The sequence below is a fragment of the Lithobates pipiens genome, unplaced genomic scaffold, assembly GCF_037356315.1.
Source record: "Lithobates pipiens isolate NorthernLeopardFrog02 unplaced genomic scaffold, aLitPip1_a1.2 Scaffold_28, whole genome shotgun sequence".
In the NCBI taxonomy this organism is placed as follows: Eukaryota; Metazoa; Chordata; class Amphibia; order Anura; family Ranidae; genus Lithobates; species Lithobates pipiens.
This window is the reverse complement of record NW_027507789.1, coordinates 153,859,615-153,879,557: the sequence shown is the minus strand read 5'-3', so window position 1 is coordinate 153,879,557 and position 19,943 is coordinate 153,859,615. Positions and strand designations below refer to the sequence as shown.

Here is a 19,943-nt window from a genome sequence, read left to right as displayed (position 1 = left end):
GGGGGGGGGGGGGGGGTTTGTACTGCCCAGCCATTTTAGGACCTCAAGAAATGAGATAGGCAGTCATAAATTAAAAGCTGTGTAAATTCCAGAAAATGTACTCTAGTTTGTAGACGCTATAACTTTTGCGCAAACCAATATACGCTTATTGACATTTTCTTTTACTAAAGACATGTGGCTGAATACATTTTGCCCTAAATGTATGACTAAAATTGAGTTTATTCGATTTTTCTTATAACAAAAAGTAGAAAATATATATTTTTTTTCCCTCTAAATTTTCGGTCTTTCCATTTATATCGCAAAAAATAAAAATCGCAGAGGCAATCAAATACCATCAAAAGAAAGCTCTATTTGTGGGAAGAAAAGGACGCAAATTTCGTTTGGGTACAACATTGCATGACCACGCAATTACCAGTCAAAGCAGTGCAGTGCGAAATTGTAAAAAGACCTCTGGTCCTTAGGCTGACAATTGGTCCGGGGCTTAAGTGGTTAAGTTGTAATTTCTTCCCACAATCCTTTGCAAAATTAAGACTTTTTATTTTATTTTACAAAATTGTCATATTATCAGGTTATTTCTCACACACAGCATATGCATACAGCAAATTACACCCCAAAATACATTCGGCTACTCTTTCAGAGTATGGCGATACCACATTTGTGAGAATTTTACACAGCATGGCCACATACAAAAGACCAACATTGAAGTTGCACCGTCAGGCGTTCTACGAGCATAAATTATATCTAATTTCTCAACCACCTATTACACTTTTGAAGGCCCTGGAATTGTCAAATGACCCCATTTTGGAAAGCAAACGCCCCAACGTATAAGACGTTTTTTGAAAATGGGGGGGGGGGGGGGGGGAACGCTTTTCTTTTTAACACACAAAGTTGTCAATTTACAAGATATTTCCAACACACAGCATGTATAAAGCAAACATTACCCCAAAATACATTCTGCTACTCTTCCCGAGTATTGCGATACCACATGTGAGACTTTTACACTGCCTGGCCACATACAGAGGCCAAACATTGAAGTAGTACCTTCAGGCGTTCTAGGAGCATAAAATTATACATCTCATTCCTACCCATTACACTTTTGAAGGTCCTTGAGCACCAGCCCAGTGGAATTACCCACAAAATGACCCCATTTTGGAAAGAAAACACCAACGTATATATTCTACGAGACATGGGCTGCAAATAGGTATTCGGGTACTCGGATGGGCTGGTGACAAGTACTCAGATGGACTGTGACAGTTACTTTGATGGGTGGTGACAGGTCCTCTTTATTTGGGGCCCTCTTTATAATGCACCGTGCAAAGTGGGGCGATACCACCTGTGATCCGCCATGACTTCATCGTGGTTGATTGCGTGGTAAACAGCCACGCCCAATGGCTGTTGACCCCCCTCAGTGGCAAACGGTGTCTCCGTGACACGCCGCCAACAAAGGAACAGGGATGCGTGCACACGATCGCGCGTATTCCCTGTTTAAATGGAGGGACGCGATACGACTCCCGTCCAGAACGAGAGCCGTGCCGTACGGCCGGTGGGCGGCAAGCGGTCAAAGGAGGTTTGGCCAATTGTTCAAAACAGAAGCTTAGTCAAGGATTACATTTAAGGTTTCAAAGAAGAAAAACTGACAAACTAGGACACAGACATTTTAGAACATGTTTTTTTAAATGATCCTCCCCAAAAACGAAGGAAATTTATTGGAACAAGCTACTTGCACTGCTGCACCTTAAGCCCAAGTCTACAAAAAAAAAAAAAAAAAAATCTTGAATGTTTAGGAATATTAGATTCTGCAATCACAGCCAGATAATCATTGGTAAAGTGAACCATTCTATTACTGTTAACATGCAAAATAAAAACCCCATGATTGTCTCATAAAAAAAAAAAAAAAAAAAAAAAAATATCTGAAAATAACCAGCATAGGCAGATTGAGCAGCGTTACATATACACCAACTCTTAAAAACTCCTGATCTCCATTTTACTTTTTCTCCACCATTTTCTTTTAGCTTTATTTTATTAAACATATAAAACAAAGTACAATTGAGTCAACAACGTGTCATTATTGAGGGTGCAGAGTGGCTGTTTTAGCCCAAGAGCATAATGTTGTACAACGTCTGAGTTTAAGTAAAGCAAAAACCATAAAAACTGGGGAGACATGGGGAAGGGAATGGGGGACAGGGAGAAACCAGTATCATTGCAAGGCATAGAGAAAATCTCAATCCCGGTGATCTCGGCAGGGGCCCGCACCCCTTCATAGCCCTCAGCCATTATGCTGGGGCATCTCAGCCCTGTGACTGATGGGTAAACCCCCCCCCCCCTCCCCCGGGAGAGGGGCTAAAAAGCCTCTGTCATACCCACCATTTTCAATAAATACAAGGCATTCTTCGATTGGGAGAGGTGGGGAAATAATGTCACAATCTCCACCATAACCAGGGAATGTTTTGTAATCTAATCTTATTATTAACTGGTTAATATGTAGAAGGGAAGCCACACAGCACAGAAGCCTGAAGATCGCTGACCACCCAGGCAGGTAGAAGCAGAGGAAGGAAACCTAAGGGTTTCCCTTCCAATGAGGAGTTAAGGGCAAAAAGGGAAGAGGTCCTAGGGGAGACATGGCACAGCCGTAAAGGTCATGGCTGGTCCCTAACCACCAACAGGAGCAAAAAATAGAATGCCATGCCAGCTGGCACAACATAGCAGGGAAAAATGTGAAGTTCTCAAGGGACAATAAGCAGCAAGGTGAAAACCAACTTGTCTGTCCCCAAATGGAAGCATCATCCAAGATAAATAGCAGATAAAAGTGTCACTGCTAATGGGAACATAAGGAGAATTTGTTCCTTCTATTTGGCTAAATATGGCTTGGCCCACAGACCTGCAGGAGTCCTGACAGGTAACAAGAATGTCCTCTTCAGTAGAAAATTGCACTAGATGTGCAAGGTCCCAAGAGATGGGAAGAGAACGTACAAGGTTGATCGGGACCTACAGAGTCCTAATGGAAATGCCATAAGCATTGTCAGGATGAAGGCTGCACAGGACGCTGAACGAGTAGAGAATACTGGATAAGGTTTTTGCAGGTTTTTGACGTGTTTGCAGGCATCCGCTGCTCTATGAAGCAATGGATGGTCCCACCGGATCCACCCAAAAAACTGGTCGGTCCATCCATGCGAAAGGGGCCCTGTTGCCCCTTTGACACACTTGCAACTGCAAAGTCACAAGACAAGTTGTACCCTATGATTTCCAATGAGTACCGTTCATAGCTGTGAGACTTCAGAGTAGTCGCTGCACTACTTTGGTCCAACTTTGATGCGACTTGAGCTCCACAGACCTCAAGATTACACAGCCATTGCTTTAAGTCACACTACTTTCAGGTAGCAGAAGCGTAAAAGGCGATTTAGGGAGGTTTTGGTTCAGAGAAAAGTAAGGAAGTGTTTGGTTTATTTACGAGGTCTTTACATCACATAGATTTGAGACTTGTTTAAACTGTCATACAGAACCCTTTTAAATTACTTTAAGAGCAAGTATAACAGGCAAGAGAATGATTTAAAAAATTGTTTAACCAGAGCCAATGTTTGACATAACATCTCTACACACATTCTTTAACAGATAAAAACACAAAAAGTAAAATGAAGACTCACCGAAAGGGAAAAACTTAGCACCTTCTGGATTAACTCTGGGGAACAAATGGCTCCTAGAACCCGCTCAATCCTATTTTTTTCTTCTTGCATGTCAGCTTGTTTGTGGAGCTGAAAAGAAAGATGAGGACTAACTTTAGTAAGAAGGCATATTAAACAATGCCAACCAAAGGGTGAGTTGGGTAAATCCGTTTTTACAGCAATGATTAAAAGCATAAAAAGGGCAATGACCCCTTTCCCCTAAATAATGCAGGTTCAATGCCACTGCTCAATCTCTGGCTTGCTGGAGTACTAATAAGCACCATAATATGCAAAACCCACCCTGAATGTTCACTTGAAGTATATGTAAATATAATCACTGAAGTTTCATAAAAGCTTTAACATGTTCATCATACCTTATGATGTTGCCATGAAAGTCATTGTGCAGGCACTTCTAGTTATACGGTGACAAAGCTCTGTCTTCCCACTGGTCTGCTGTGCTGTCACTACATCATACTCCCTCACAACACAGACTACAAATGGCTGTGCCAACACACTGCGTCCACTTATCAGAAAACCTGCCCTGAGAAATCACATGCAGCAGTTGCAAAAAGGCTGCAAGAGATCAAGAGTGCTCATATGCATCAAAGGATAAATTGTTGTCATTCAGTTGGCGTTTAAATATACTATTATGTGAAACTAAAAAGGTAAAACTATTTATTTTCATTTTGGAAGAAGGCAGGATTATAACCCCTGTAAGTTTAGAATTGCCCTCTGTGTCCCATTAGGGTGATTTCCCTTCACTTCCAGGTCCCATAGCTAAAACAGGAAGTGAGAAAATCCCTCTAAAGTGAAGGAAATTCTGGTTGTCTCCAGGGTCACCAGGACTAGTGTCCCCACTGGAAGGTGTCAATATAACAAATAGTGAGGCCAACTCAAAATTTTTGATTTACTTTTACTTTCAGTGAGAACGATAAACAGGACTAATGGAGAGGGTTAATCTGTCTAAGGGACCACAGATAGCAATAAAATCCTGACACATCCAATTCGCATTACATGTGAACGTGACCGGCTTTCAATGGAGCTGGTCCACACATGTCTGGGGTGGCCACGGTGTGGTTTTGAAAAGGGTTCTGTGCATTTGTGTCCAGTTCAGATGCAAATTCTGAGAAAAATTTGGCTCCAAGGCTGGGTTCACATTCGCGCGCTGTGCGACATCGCATGCAATTCATAGTTTTCCTAGTTAGTAAGGTTGAATAAAGACGTCAGTCCAGTTCAACCATTGTCCCTATCCCTGTACATTGCACACTCACATTGGTCCATACCCTCGAGGAACCCACAATCCAAGGTCCCCATTCATATACTAGGGCCAATTTTGGACAGAAGCCAATTAACCTACCAGCATGTCTTTGGATTGTGTGAGGAAACCAGAGTACCCGGAGGAAACCCACACAGGCACAGGGAGAACATGCAAACTCCAGGCAGTTTGTGTCGTGGTTGGGATTTGAACCAGCGACCCTTCTTACTGCTAGGCGAGAGTGCTAACCACTACACCACTGTGCCACCTCCGCACTGCAAATCGCATGCAAAGTCTGTGCGATGTTAATTCAGCCACACAGTTTCTATGACTGAATGCACCTTTTTAGGCCAAATCAGAATGGGATCGCATGGGTGATCACATTAATCGGATTCATGTCCGAATTTACATTTTGCAATGCGATATGCAAACCAATCTGGGTGTGTCATGAACATTGTATTGACAGTCCCAGCGGTTCAAATGTGAACTGCCTTCGATGCGCAGTGGATTTGCAGGGTTTCCCGCATCCCACCAATGTGAACAGAGCCTGAATCGCACCTGAACCAATGAAGACAACACACCGGACTGAAAACTGCAGCCAGACGTGTGAACTCAGCCTGAAGAAGCTACCTCTCCTGTCTAAGAGTAGGAACTCATGCTACCAGTCCGATTTAAAAGAAACCTGTAATGAAAGAATATAGGCTGTCACTGCTGGTCTACTGCAAACCCCAGCCATCTCATATTTCAGTAATTTTAGATGCACTGTGCTGTAGTTAGAATGCTTTTTTTTTTTTTTAAAGAAATTAACTGGCAAGCCCCCAACATAAAGATGGCATAAATAAAACAGTCAAATTGTATAAATCGAATGCAACTGTAGAAATATAAACTACTTTAAAATTTAGCTTCAGTGAGAAACTCGACATTCACTTTAATTCACAATTTTTTTTCCATGTCTGGGGAGTAATTGATGACCCCCAAAAGTCTGATGCCAGAGTTACTCATGAAAGCAGAATATCTGGTACTTCAGGATGATTTGACAAGTTTCAGGCCTGGCTATCTGCTCTGATTTCTGGCCAGTGTAATTAGTATGTAGGGCAGCATACAGGGCTCAGTAGTAGGTAGGGCAACGTGATCGGCTTTTATTCATTTATATAACAATTTTTATCCCAAAAGGCAAAAAAAAAAAAAAAAAAAAAAAAACTGTTGCTGTAACACTGGAGTTTAGCTTCAATGCGTCACTGCTTCCAAATCTAGAAAAAAATCAGCCCTCGCGCCACTCGGTGATAAAAGTGACTAAAGTGAATCAAAGTCTAAACTAATAATCGTAAATAAATGGAAAGAAATATATAAAAAGATAAAATCAGTAAATATATCAAATGTGAACCACTGAGTGATAAAAAGTGCATGTGCTAATCAATAGTGCAAAAAAATGCAGCAAGACAAAATAGTGAACACAAACTATCAAATGAATAATAATCAAAAAAGGGGTCCTGCGCAAATCGTGCCACTCATATAATGTAATCAAGAAAAAAATATTAAATCGCGAAGAAATCAACATAAAAAAGAAAAAATGTCCATAAAAAAAAAGCACAAATAAAAGTGAAGATAAAATATGGAAGAGGGACCAACGATGCAAAGTCCACTAGTCCGGGCTCTCAGAACTCTCACCTTAAGATGGAACAAGCAAGCAGATCAAAAAAAACACCCCAGGAATCTCTCATTTCATTCATTATATTAAGCCATCAAGGAAATCCAGATGAGGGATGTAATAATAAACTTCCGCCACTAGAGGGCCAATCCCAGCATATAGGCTTTGCACGGTAAATCCTCCAATCTATTCCGTAATGTATGGCTCAAAAACAAGAGGGAGGGGGGGAGAGAGAGAGAGAGAGAGAGAGAGAGGGAGAGGGAGAGGGAGAGGGAGAGGGAGAGGGAGAGGGAGAGGGAGAGGGAGAGGGAGAGGGAGAGGGAGAGGGAGAGGGAGAGGGAGAGGGAGAGGGAGAGGGAGAGAGGGAGAGAGGGAGAGAGGGAGAGAGGGAGAGAGGGAGAGAGGGAGAGAGGGAGAGGGAGAGAGGGAGAGGGAGAGGGAGAGGGAGAGGGAGAGGGAGAGGGAGAGGGAGAGGGAGAGGGAGAGGGACTCCAATGGTGTAGTATTTGAAATAAGCAGATCGATTTATTAAAATTGTATCAAAGACTCTCACATTCAAAACAGAGTAAATGTCACAATAAGGAAGATGGTTGTCTGGCGTCTTCCGCCAGGCTTACCTTTACTTCCGGTTTGTCCTACGGCCACTCACAGGGAGTGGCCATAGGACGAACCGGAAGTAAATTAAGACTGGCGGAAGACGCCAGACAACCATCTTCCTTATTGTGACATTTACTCTGTTTTGAATGTGAGAGTCTTTGATACTATTTTAATAAATCGATCTACTTATTTCAAATACTACACCATTGGAGTCCTCTCTCTCTCTCTCTCTCTCTCTCCTTCCCCTCTCCCTCTTGTTTTTGAGCCATACATTACGGAATAGATTGGAGGATTTACCGTGCAAAGCCTATATGCTGGGATTGGCCCTCTAGTGGCGGAAGTTTATCATTACATCCCTCATCTGGATTTCCTTGATGGCTTAATATAATGAATGAAATGAGAGATTCCTGGGGTGTTTTTTTTGATCTGCTTGCTTGTTCCATCTTAAGGTGAGAGTTCTGAGAGCCCGGACTAGTGGACTTTGCATCGTTGGTCCCTCTTCCATATTTTATCTTCACTTTTATTTGTGCTTTTTTAATGGACATTTTTTCTTTTTTATATGTTGATTTCTTCGCGATTTAATATTTTTTTCTTGATTACATTATATGAGTGGCACGATTTGCGCAGGACCCCTTTTTTGATTATTACTGCTTCCAAATCGGTTAGTGCATCTAACAGTCCCTTCCAACCAGACTGATGACTAGTGTCTTTCATCCAGTGTGGGGGGCACTCTAATACAGGGTGTGTGGTACTGGGCAGATCACCAGGTGAAAACAGAGGGGGGGGGGGGGTTGGGGGGAGCTCTAAATAAAACAAATGCGTCCATCACATCTAATTGGTAAGTTGCAACAATATACATTTTTACAATTGGGGTTTAAAGTGGTTGTAAACCCTTTAAAAAATTCCAAACAAAACAAAAAAAAACTGCAAGACATAATGAGCTCATTATGAATTACTTACCTGAGAACAAAGCCCCCGCAGCGGTCCTTGTTCACTGCTCTGGTGGCTGACATCTCTCCGGGGGGGTGTTACTTCCAGGTATTGTGGCTCCGGCAATGTGTTTGGCCGGAGGCCGCGATGATGTCACTCCTGCACACGCGCGTGGGAGCCGTCGGTAATGGCACAGTACAACTAAAGCAACAGCACATATGTGCCGTTGCTTCAGTTTGCATGTGCTGATGATGTCGGCACATGCGAATACAGGGATATCTCCTAAACCTGCACGGTTTAGGGGATATCTAGTGTAACTAAAAGGTAAGCCTCATTATAGGCTTGCCTGTAGTATAAAGTAGTTGTACATTTTTTACAACCACTTAAATACAGCTTTAAGATAATAGACTTCATTCTATTTTATTGACTTTATTGTCATTGTAATAATGTACAACTAAATTCCTTCATATAAAAAAACACTCCCATAAAAACAAACCACAAAATCACCAAGCACACCTTCTTAATCAACACTTCTTACTTGTTTTGCATTATTGATGTGTATTTTTTACATCCTTTCATTTTATCAAATATGTCCTTTTACCAATTCACCTCCACAATGTCAATTAGCCTCAAAGTCCCACATTTCTTCCTTGTCTATTTGAACCAGGGATGGAGGCACACTACATATGTGCTTCATTCAAAGTCCCAAATTCCCCTCTTAGTCAACAAACCCTTTTAGATTCACAAGAAAAGCATCAGTGCTTTGATCTTCCACTGCATATATACAGGTGTGATGCATTAATCACCCCCTCATACCAGGAGGTGCAGCATTTCTACAGCGTACTTCATAGGCACAATTATAATTCAAAGTTTTCCATAAACAGAACAAATCTTCATTTTTTGAATTCAGTTACACTCTAACCACTTAAGGACTAAGAGTCTTTTTTCAGATGTGTGGTTTACAAGTTAAAAACCGTTTTTTGCAAAAAAATTACTTAGAACCCCCAAACACAATTTTTTTTGGCGGTCGTTGCAATACTCTGTCACACCGTATTTGTGAAGCGGTCTTACAAGCACACTTTTTTTTGGAAAAAATACACTTTTTTGAATTACAAAATAAGACAACAGTAAAGTTAGTAGGGCTGAAACTAATTATGAAAATAGTAATCGATTAATCGACCAGTAACATAATGGGTAAAAAAAACTAAAAAAAAAAAAAACTAAAACGAGCCCTTTATAATACAAAAAGAGCAAATCGCTACTGTAAATATTACTTTCACTGTTCTACAGTAAAAAGTGAACCCCTTACAGCAGTGATTATCTGCTTTTTCTACTATAAAAGGACTCATTTTAGTTTTTTAAACCCCATTATGTTCACATCTATGTGTTTTTTGGTGCTTTTTGCAGAAATGTACTACAGTTCATTTACACGATTTCCTATGGGACACGTTCACATCTGAAAAGGGTCAGGGACTTTTAACGCAAAATTGTGCTTTATTGGTTCAATATACTTCAATGGGGAAGGTGCAGAAAAGCATGTAATGCGTTTTTACAGCAATTTGTGTTTTTTAATCTGCATGGGATGTCCAAGCAGTGCCAAAAGAGGGGTGGGAAAAAACAGCTTTAAAAACTTCATCCACCATGGCAAGTGGGAGCTAGTGAAACTAAACCCACAAAACAGCAGCAATGTGTGGAAACTCCACCACAAAACTGGGCATCCTCAACAGGAGCGATCCCCCAGACCGCAGCATTGCGGAAGTAATGCAACAGTGCATTAACGAACCAGTATTGTGTTTTGTAGGGTGGGCCGTGACTGGAAAGGGAGGCACCTGCCCCTTCAAGGTGTAGGCTTGGACTACAATCTGTCTGATCCACCTGGAAATGGTGGCTGACAAGACCGCCATGCCCTTCTTAGGACCAGCCACTGAAACAAACAAACAGTGAGCCTGACTTCCGAAAAGGAAGCTGTGATAGACAAGTACACCTTCAGAGCCCTAACCACATCGAGCGTGTGAAGGGCCACCTCTTTGGGGTGCTTCGGCTTAGGACACAAAGATGGTAATACAATGTCCTCATTGATATGAAAGGCCGAGACCACCTTCGGTAGAAAAGACGGTTGCAGACGCAACACCACCTTATCCCTGTGGATGACCAGATAAGGAGACTTGCAGGACAAGGCCGCCAGTTCCGAAACACTCCTGGCCGATGTGATGGCCACTAGAAAGACCACCTTCTGTGAAAGGGTCAGAGGAATTTCCCTGATATGCTCAAACAGCGGCTTCCGAAGCGCCAACACCAGGTCCAAATCCCACGGAGGCAACGGAGAACGCACCGGAGGGACTACATGGCGCACCCCCTGAACAAAAGGTACTCACCCAAAGCTTGGGGTCGCTTAGAAAAAAAAAAAAAAAAAAAAAAAAAAAGACAGCCAAAAGCTGAAATTTGCCCCTTGATGGTGCTCAACGCCAACCTCTGGTCTACACCTTGCTGAAGAAACAGCAGGATCCTGGATATAGAGAAGGAGCACGGATGCCATCCTTTCTCCTCACACATGGAGATATAGACCTTCCAAGTACGATGGTATATCTTCCTGGAAGAAGATTTCCGCTGAGGCCAATTTGGGGCAGTCAGGATTACTGGAATCCCCTCGGCTTCCACTCTGCGAAGTAGATGTCGCAACAGTTTTAGTGGAGGAAAGGCGCAGACCCACGGGTCTCCTGTCCTAGACACGAATCTCAGGACCTTCCGGGTTGAGCCGGGAGGCCAATAGATCCACCTCTGGTGTGCTCCATTTCAGACACAGCAGCCTGAATATCTCCAGATGCAATGCCAATTCTCCTGGGTCCAGCATCTGTCGACTCAGATAATCCGCTTGCCAATTTTCCACCCCCGGGATGTCAATGGCCGACAGGGCCGGAATGTGTCACTCTGCCCACCGAAGTATGTGAGCGACCTCCCGAGCAGCGGCGGAGCTTCTTGTTCCCCCTTGGTGATTTATGTATGCCACAGCCGTGGCTTTGTCTGACTGTATTCTGATCGGACGCCCTTGAAGACTCATTGACCATGTGTGAAGGCACAGCCTGATCGCTGTCAATTCGAGCAGATTGATCGGCAACTTGGATTCCTCCGTCGACCGGAGGCCCTGAGCATGCAAAAGCGGAGTGATGACCACTTGCCAACTTCTTTAGGTTCAACAGCCACCCAAATTCTTGCAGGGTCTGCATGGTGATCGCCACATCCTCCTCGAATTCTGAGGCGGAAGAAGCTCTCAGAAGGAGAACATCTAGGTAACCCACGATCACGATCCCGCAGCAACACCAATACTGTAGCCAGTACTTTGGTAAAGACTCGGGGGGGCTGATGCCAGGCCAAAGGGAAGAGCCACAAACTGGTAATGGGCATCCCCAACTGCCAAACGCAGAAACTTTTGATGCCGAAGGCATATGGGTATGTGCAGGTAGGCATCCTGAATGTCCAAGGACGACAAGAAGTCCCCTTGATGGAGTGCAGCGACTACTGAGTGAACTGATTCCATTCTGAACCTCTGCACTTTTACAAAGTGATTGAGGGCTTTCAAGTCCAAAACTGGACGTACCCCTTCCTTCTTGGGAACCACAAACAGATTTGAGTAGAACCCCTGTAAGCGTTCCGAGTCTGGAACTGGTACAATCAGCCCCTGATTCAGCAAGTCCCTTACTGCCCCTAGCAGGGCCTCCCGGCGAACCGGGGACATGGGTATGCTGGAGGGGAAGAATCTGCTTGGCGGCCAAGAGAGAAACTATCTTGTAACCTGCGGAAATCAGATCGCAGACCCATTGGTCTGATAACCAGGAGGTCCAATGGGCTGCAAACTCCCGAAGACGACCCCCCCACCCGAGACACGGGTGGGGGCAAACCTTCATGCGGTAGCGCTTTTGTTCGCAGGCATGTTAGGCTTGCGGCTCCAGGGACGCTTCTGACCGTCCGTGGGCGTCCTGTCGGGCTGGGATCGTTTTGCCGAAGCACCGGGCGGACAAAAAAGCCGCTTGTGAGCGGAAAAGGAGGACCCTTGCCTGCGGCGTGGCTCCTTAGCCTTCCTGGCCTGTGGGAGTAGTGTACTCTTACCACCCGTGGCATTTTTAATAACGTCATCCAACCAGGCTCCAAAGAGCTGTTCGCCAAGAAAGGGAAGATCCGTCAGGGCTTTCTTCGATGCCTGGTCAGGACACCAGCAATTCAGCCAAATAAGGCGCCTCAGCACCACGGCTGACACTGAGGCCTGGATAGCAGAGGGAGAGTATCCAGGGTCGCGTCACAAACGTACTTAAGGCCATGCATTAGTTGGTCTCCTAGCTCTACGCAGACAGGGGAGGCATTCTGCTCTCCCAATTCGCGATGCAAAAGTTTTGCCCACTCAGTCAGTGTCTTCGACACCAGTGCAGGACGCACGGTTGACCCCACAACCGTAAACAAGGAATGAGCCACTGCTTCGGCCTTCCTGTCTGTGGGATCCTTGAATGCAGGAGTCCCCTCAACCGGGATCGTGGTTACTTTATTTAAACTAGATACTGGGGGGTCCACGACCACAGGAGCCGACCACTTTTTAAGAAGGATTTCCCCAAAGGGGTAACGCACCGCCAAGTTTTTGGGGACCAAAAAAGTCTGACCCCATTCCCTGTAGATGAATTTGTCAAAATAAGTCAAATACGGGAACATCTTAGGTGATCATGCTGGCTTGTGGGACCCAAAAGGGACTGGTACATCAGCAGAGGAATCCGCTGGCTCCTGAATCTTCGGGGTATCACGCACAGTTGTGATAAGTGCTCCAACAAGCACCTTGTCGCGCCCGGACGGGGAATCATCCTCACTGTCCGTATGATCCTGGTCAACCATGTCTGATAGAGCTCAGAGCAGGGGTCTCCAGCCGCAGCAGGGCCCGAGTCTGCATCAGAGCTCTGCCCAGAGGAAGGGGGGGGGGCAGGGGCCTCTTACGTGCACCTTTCCTGCCCCGTGCCGACTCTATCTTAGCAACATAGGAGCCCAGGAACGCTGTCAGGGTGTCCATGCGCACCGCACTAACCGCAGGTGACCCGGTTGCTATAGCCTGGATTTCGGGGAAAGAAACACCCGCGGGGGGGGGGGGGGGGGGGGGGGGACGGAAGGGGTGCTTAGCGCTAGACGCACCACCCTGGGGCGTTCAGTGAATGCCAACAATAGTGCCTGTAGTCCCTAGGAGGTTCCCAGATGCAGACAGGAGAAAAAACTGTCAGCAGCAGCTCTAACAGCGGTGCAACAATCTGCAGAACAGCTTCAGCGTTCAGCACAGAGCCATCCAGTGTCCCTCACACACGGGGGATACAGGAAGTAACAAGAGAAAGCACATGTCATGCTGTCACAAGAGGCCAGCAGTGAAGAAAGCATTCAGGCTTTCACAAAATGGCTGCCAATGGAATCAATAGGAATCCTAGGGAAAATGGCTGCTGAAGCTCCCCAGGGGAATCTATAGCTTTCCCAAATCCAAGGTGGCTGCCGGAACAGCACCATGTGGTGAACAGAGCAAAAAAAAATAAAAAATGAGCTGCCTGCTGACAGAGACAACCTTCACAAAAACTGCTTTTTTGGGACCCCCAGACCTGGACTGAACAGCAACCGCACAGAGCCCCCACAGGTGAGAAACAGCGACCCCCACACACACACCGCCCTCAGCGCATGCAGACATTCCCCTCAGAGGGGGAAGGGAGGGGTGATAGGGACTTGGGAGAGAAGATAAGGAGGTGAGGTGGCCCCGAATCAACACCCCAGGGAATGCCCAGCTGCTCCCCCCACCGAAGCAGGGAGAGCCGTACTTATCAGTCCTGAAGAGCTGGGAGACATTCCATCACAGACCTACGCCTGTGCAGTTACAGGGTAGCTGCCGACCCAGTATACTGTGATCCAGACATCAGTAGCCCGGTCATATGTATACCCCAGAGCATTGAAGCTCACCGACCACCTCTGGAGCATGAGGTATGTCATGGCCTGCCGAGCCGTAGCTGCGGCCTGCTCAAGCTCGATGGCCAGACTGGGGGGACTACAAGGATTTCATTAACCAGCCTGTCACCCTGCTGGCAGTTGATAGATGATCTCAGGATATCTCATCTTGCGCAAAAAGCAGCAAACCTGCAGTAAAAATATGGACCGAGAGGCCTGCAGGGTTTCCTAGGTCATTCTCCTTGCTAGGCAAAATAAAAACTGAAGCTGCGAACAGCAGCAGGAGGAGGAGGGTTGATAGCACGGGGCCTGCCCCCCCCCCCCCCCCGGGCGGGATTAAAGTTCTGTGTATTGTGTAACAATTTTGCCTGGTTTCTCCTAATGACAGGCTATAAAACCCATGTAGTTACAGAGAGGAGCTGTGTCGGTCGGTGAATATAAGAGAAATCAAAAATGCACAGCAAAAGGCACTGCAGAAACAGATCAAAAGCAAACTGTATAGGCGTGTACCGAGCCTTATGCTGGTCACACAGATAAATTTTCGAATGAGAATATTCTGACTAAAAATCTTTTCGCTGAATGAAAGAATTTTTTTGAAATTTTCACTTGTTTTTAAAACGAATGTAATATCTGAACGAAAATCACACACACTGTCTGAAAATTCCTTTGACTAAGAAGTTTTCTATTATTTCTAAATTTTCCTGTCACTGTGGTTGAAAATGAACGTCAATTTGACCCACTTTTTTTTTTTTTTTTTAAGGTTATTAACCGAGACAATAATCAGCCAACAAATAAATTATGAAAATAATCGTTCGTTGCAGCCCTAAAAAAGTTAGCCCAATTTTTTTATACTGTGAAAAATGTTACGCTGATTAAATCGATACCCAACATGTCACACGTCGGCCTTCTCCCACCGCCGATAAAAGTGATCTTGCGGCGAATCCACCGCAGAGACCACTTTTATCTTGTAGCGGACCACTGGCAGAACACGAGTGTCACAACGAGGATACCGGGGTTATGGCAGCTAGCTACTGCCATAACAACAATATACCACATCAAAGTAAGGACGTATATTGCCGTGCAGCGGTCAGGAAGTGGTTATTAACATGTCTGATGTGATGACTGACCTTTAGCATTGTATCCAACGTTGAGCTGTCTCCATGCTTCAGAACAGTTACATAAACCTAAGAAGAAAGCAAGTGTTCACATCGGTGTTTGTTTCATACATAATAAAAAAAAAAAAAGTGGTAACAGAAGAGGAAGAACTAACCGGGCTTCGGAGATCAGCACTTAGTGTGTTCTTTCCTTCAACATGGTCCTTAAACCTGCGGCGAGCTTCCTCCAGGGTAGGTTTATCGCCAGCCTTTCCCAACTTCCCTAATACTAGACCTCTCAGCAAAGCGTCCAGATGTCCTAAGGATACACACAATTAAAGCCTACGTTAACACACAAAAATATAAGGGACTACAACCTTCAACCAGCTGCAAATCGCAACGTATAAAATAAAGTGTAAAAAAATTAACTTTACTGAAACATACAGGGATGGCAGTCATTCTCCAGAACTGATGTCTGTTATTAAGCCACTTAATTTCTTTAAGGAACACTAACTAACCTCTGAAATCATGTACAAATTTTTACAGCAGCTGTTTCAATGATAAAGATTACATTTTTTGCATGCTTGCCTACCTGCCCATTGCACCCCTGCTGAAAGCAGCCGAGGCAATCAAACAGAAAAACGTCAAGAAAGGTTATTTTTTAGGTATAAGAAAGTTAGTTTTGAAGGGATGCCTTGCAAGCTGCAATATAAACTAGCAATACAGTAATTCTGCACTCAACGGCCTCATGCACAAAGGACGGTCTAAAAATGGCAGTAGCATTCACTGTAGAATAGTGTAGTTGTAGAATGAGATTTGCAGCGTTTTTCCCCCTTTTTTTTTTAGCAAAACTGCACTCCCACAAAAGCTTATGGCTCAAAAACGCTGATAAACGTTAAACAGCCACGTTTTTCAGCGTTTAAAGTCTTCGGCTTCTATAGCTGAAAAACTCCTCTTAAATCCCAATAGTTCTGGGGTTTTTGTTCCAGCCAGAAAACGCTGATAAAAGCCTATGTGTGCATGGATAACATGCTGGGGAGTTTACTGGCTGCAGAAAAAAATAATATATAAAAGCCTGAAGCCAAAAACTGCAGCTACAAAAACGTCCAGTGTGCATGAGGCCTACATGAACATGGTATTTTGGAAAAACAATTGGTGCATGGTTAGACAAATCTGACCCTCCAAATACTTACCCTCTCCGGGTTTGGGGTCCCAGCACAAACGCTGCCCAATAGGGGAAAAAACATCTCTGATGAAGCCTTGAATTTCCTCATGAAACTCTGTATGAGATAACAAAGTTGATAGAATTCCTAAATTACAACTTAAGTCACTCCAAACAGTGTAATTGGGCTCATTCACAAAGGCCTCCATGACTTTTAAGACTTCAACTGTGCTGATGATGCCTGCCCGAGCCTAAAAGAATACACATGAATGAGAAAAGGGACCATTAGCATTCATAAACAATGTCTTTGCACTATGCAAAAAATAAAAAAAATCAGGTTAAATAAGTAGATAGGCGGGGCAAGTACTGAGGAATAAATATCTCACCGCAGATATTGGCCCAGAAAAGATTTCACAGCAACTATCAAAACTTGGAGGAGGAAGTGCTTTGCCAGGCACTTGACTATTACTGATTGGAGAACTAGCGATGGTGAGAATGCATATTTCACAGTTCCACACCTCTGTCACCTATTTATTCCAAATGGTTCGCCTGTAATTTCAACGCTTGTCCCATATTTATACTCACCATAAAAAAAAGGTCGTTCTGCAGCCCAAGTCTGTCTACAGGCTGCAGGGAGAGGTCTCTAATTCCAGGCAGCAAACTCTCCAGCATAGAAGGGCTGTACTGGGTGCGATAGAAGCCAACAGTTCCTGGATTTAACTAGATAAGAACAGGGAAACACCAATTAGAATCAGATTTTTACACACACACACACACACACACACACTATAGAATCCTATTCCTTGAGAACTCATTGAGGGATACAGCTTGACACTAATCGACATGGGGTTACATTGCCATCTACAGGAGAACTAAACAAGATACATGAACACTAGATGCCAGTCAAACACATACAAAAAATAGGAACCAAAGCTATTAAATAGCTGCTTGCAGAACCTTTGGACCAAAACAAAACTGACCTTGAAAAACTAAAAACATGTACAGCAGAGACCTGATGAGGAAAAGTCCAAGAAGCACCTACTGCCCTAGTGGAGTGGGCTTTACCATTGAGACACCATCTTTCAACTTGTAGGCCTGTACAATAACCTGCCAAAAGCCACACAGAAATATTGCATAATGGACCCCCAAAAGGCTTTTGGGCCCTTCTGCAATAAAAACAGGGAATACGTCTGCCTAAGCAAAGCAGTCACAGAAAGGTAAATCCTAACATCTAGGAAATAAAAGAAAGATGTCCCTGAGGTGACCTGATGTCAGGCACAGAAAGGAACACATTATCCTCATTTAGTTGAAAAGCAAAGACCACCTCGGGGTGGGTGGGGGGGGGGGGGGGGGGGGGGGGGTGGTCCCAGATTTCAAATTAACCAGTTTGGGGGGGGGGGGGGGGGGCGCCTAAAAGGGTGAGCAACATGTTTAATCCCTTGCATAAAAGTATGAATTAGTGAATGATTAGCAAAAGGATGCTGTTCTTCAGAGAGGGCAGACACCTAAACCTTGATAGTACCAAGATAAGTTTTATTCTCCTAACCTACCAACCCCCCCAAGCTGAAGAAAGGAGAAAAAAACATGTCAAAAGACAAGGAGAAATCCCCATAAGCTCACACTAGTAAAGAAAAAAAGAAAAAAAAAAAAAAAAGTTGTCTTCGGTTTCCATGATAAACTTCACAGGAATTACCATAGGTTCACAAGCTTTGGGCATGGTGAGGCTTACCGAATCTGAAATGTCCCCGTCATTCAGAACCTGGTTTTCACCAGCCAGATCAATAAAGTCAGCAAACAAGAAAAGATTTGATCTGGTAGAGGCCACAGAAGTGTCAGCTGGCAGACAAACAAGGTCGGTGTATCACTGTCTAAGGCCAATCCAGGTATAATAAAAATATAGACTAAGGCTGCATTCACACCTGAGCGTAGCGTTTTCAAGCGTTTTTTACCGCGATTCGCCGCGAATTTGTGCAGGGCAAAAGGTCACCAATGTTAAAAGAAGAAAAACGCCCAAATCAGCCCGATTCGCGACAAAAAAGGGTCTGGAACTTGTTTGGGCTTCAGGCGACTTGGAGTGGAGATGTGAACCATCTCCATTGAGAATAATGGATTTTTTCCCCTCCAGCGTTTTGTAGCTTCAGGCGTCAAGCTACAAAACGCTCAGGTGTGAATGGGGTCTAAATGCACAGCGTAGAAGGAAAAAAAAATATTAAGCCTGCAGCAGCTAACTTAAAACTCCAATCCTCCAAAAGTATTCACCATAAAAACAAACAAGTCAAACAAATCTCTTAAGTAGCCCCCACACTTCTTTATAAAGTAGTGGTACTCTCACAAATTGGAGTATCTACCTTTCAACATAAGATCAGACATACAGTGCCTTGCAAAAGTATTCGGCCCTCTTGAACTTTTCAACCTTTTGCCACATTTCAGGCTTCAAACAAAGATATAAAATTTTAATTTTTTGTGAAGAATCACCAACAAGTGGGACACAATTGTGAAGTGGAACAAAATCTATTGGATATTTTAAACTTTTTTAGCAAATAAAAAACTGAAAAGTGGTGCGTGCAAAATTATTCGGCCCCTTTACTTTCAGTGCAGCAAACTCACTCCAGAAGTTCAGCGAGGATCTCTGAATGATCCAATGTTGTCCTAAATGACTGATGGTGATAAATAGAATCCACCTGTGTGTAATCAAGTCTCTGTATAAATGCACCTGCTTTGTAATTGTCTCAGGGTTCTGTTGAAAGCGCAGAGAGCATCATGAAGACCAAGGAACACACCAGGCAGGTCCGTAATACTGTTGTGGAGAAGGTTAAAGCCGGATTTGGATACAAAAAGATTTCCCAAGCTTTAAACATCCCAAGGAGCACTGTGCAAGCGATCATTTTGAAATGGGAGTATCAGACCACTGCAAATCTACCAAGACCTTGCCGTCCCTCTAAACTTTCAGCTCAGACAAGGAGAAGACTGATCAGAGATGCAGCCAAGAGGCCCATGATCACTCTGGATGAACTGCAGAGAACTACAGCTGAGGTGGGAGAGTCTGTCCATAAGACAACAATCAGTCGTACACTGCACAAATCTGGCCTTTATGGAAGAGTGGCAAGAAAAAAGCCATTTCCCAAAGATATCCATAAAAAGTCTCGTCTAAAGTTTGCCACAAGCCACCTGGGAGACACCCTAAACATGTGGAAGAAGGTGCTCTGGTCAGATGAAATCAAAATCAAACTTTTTGCCCACAATGCAAAACGATATGTTTGGCGTAAAAGCAATACAGCTCATCACCCTCAACACACCATCCCCACTGTCAAACATGGTGGTGGCAGCATCATGGTTTGGGCATGCTTTTCTTCAGCAGGGACAGGGAAGATGGTTAAAATTGAGGGGAAGATGGGTGCAGCCAAATACAGGACCATTCGGGATGAAAACCTGTTGGAGTCTGCAAAAGACCTGAAACTGGGACAGAGATTTATCTACCAACAAGACAATGATCCCAAGCATACAGCAAAATCTACAAAGGAATGGTTCACAAATAAACGTATCCAGGTGTTAGAATGGCCAAGTCAAAGTCCAGACCTGAAAACTGCTGTTCACATTCAACCTCACTGAGCTCAAGCTGTTTTGCAAGGAAGAATGGGCAAGAGTTTCA

At 44.2% G+C, this 19,943-nt stretch overlaps 1 protein-coding gene across 1 annotated transcript in view; it reads right to left on the bottom strand.

Moving 5' to 3' along the window:
- Window positions 1–19,943, bottom strand: part of NPEPPS (aminopeptidase puromycin sensitive) — a 136,036-nt gene that overhangs the window by 19,338 nt on the left and 96,755 nt on the right. Inside the window, exons 16-20 of the mRNA XM_077459722.1 lie at window positions 16,880–17,014; window positions 16,326–16,545; window positions 15,309–15,451; window positions 15,166–15,222; window positions 3,642–3,749 (exon numbers count right to left, since the gene is read on the bottom strand). Of these exons, the coding sequence (XP_077315848.1) occupies window positions 3,642–3,749; window positions 15,166–15,222; window positions 15,309–15,451; window positions 16,326–16,545; window positions 16,880–17,014 (663 nt within the window). The remainder of the gene's footprint in view (window positions 1–3,641; window positions 3,750–15,165; window positions 15,223–15,308; window positions 15,452–16,325; window positions 16,546–16,879; window positions 17,015–19,943) is intronic.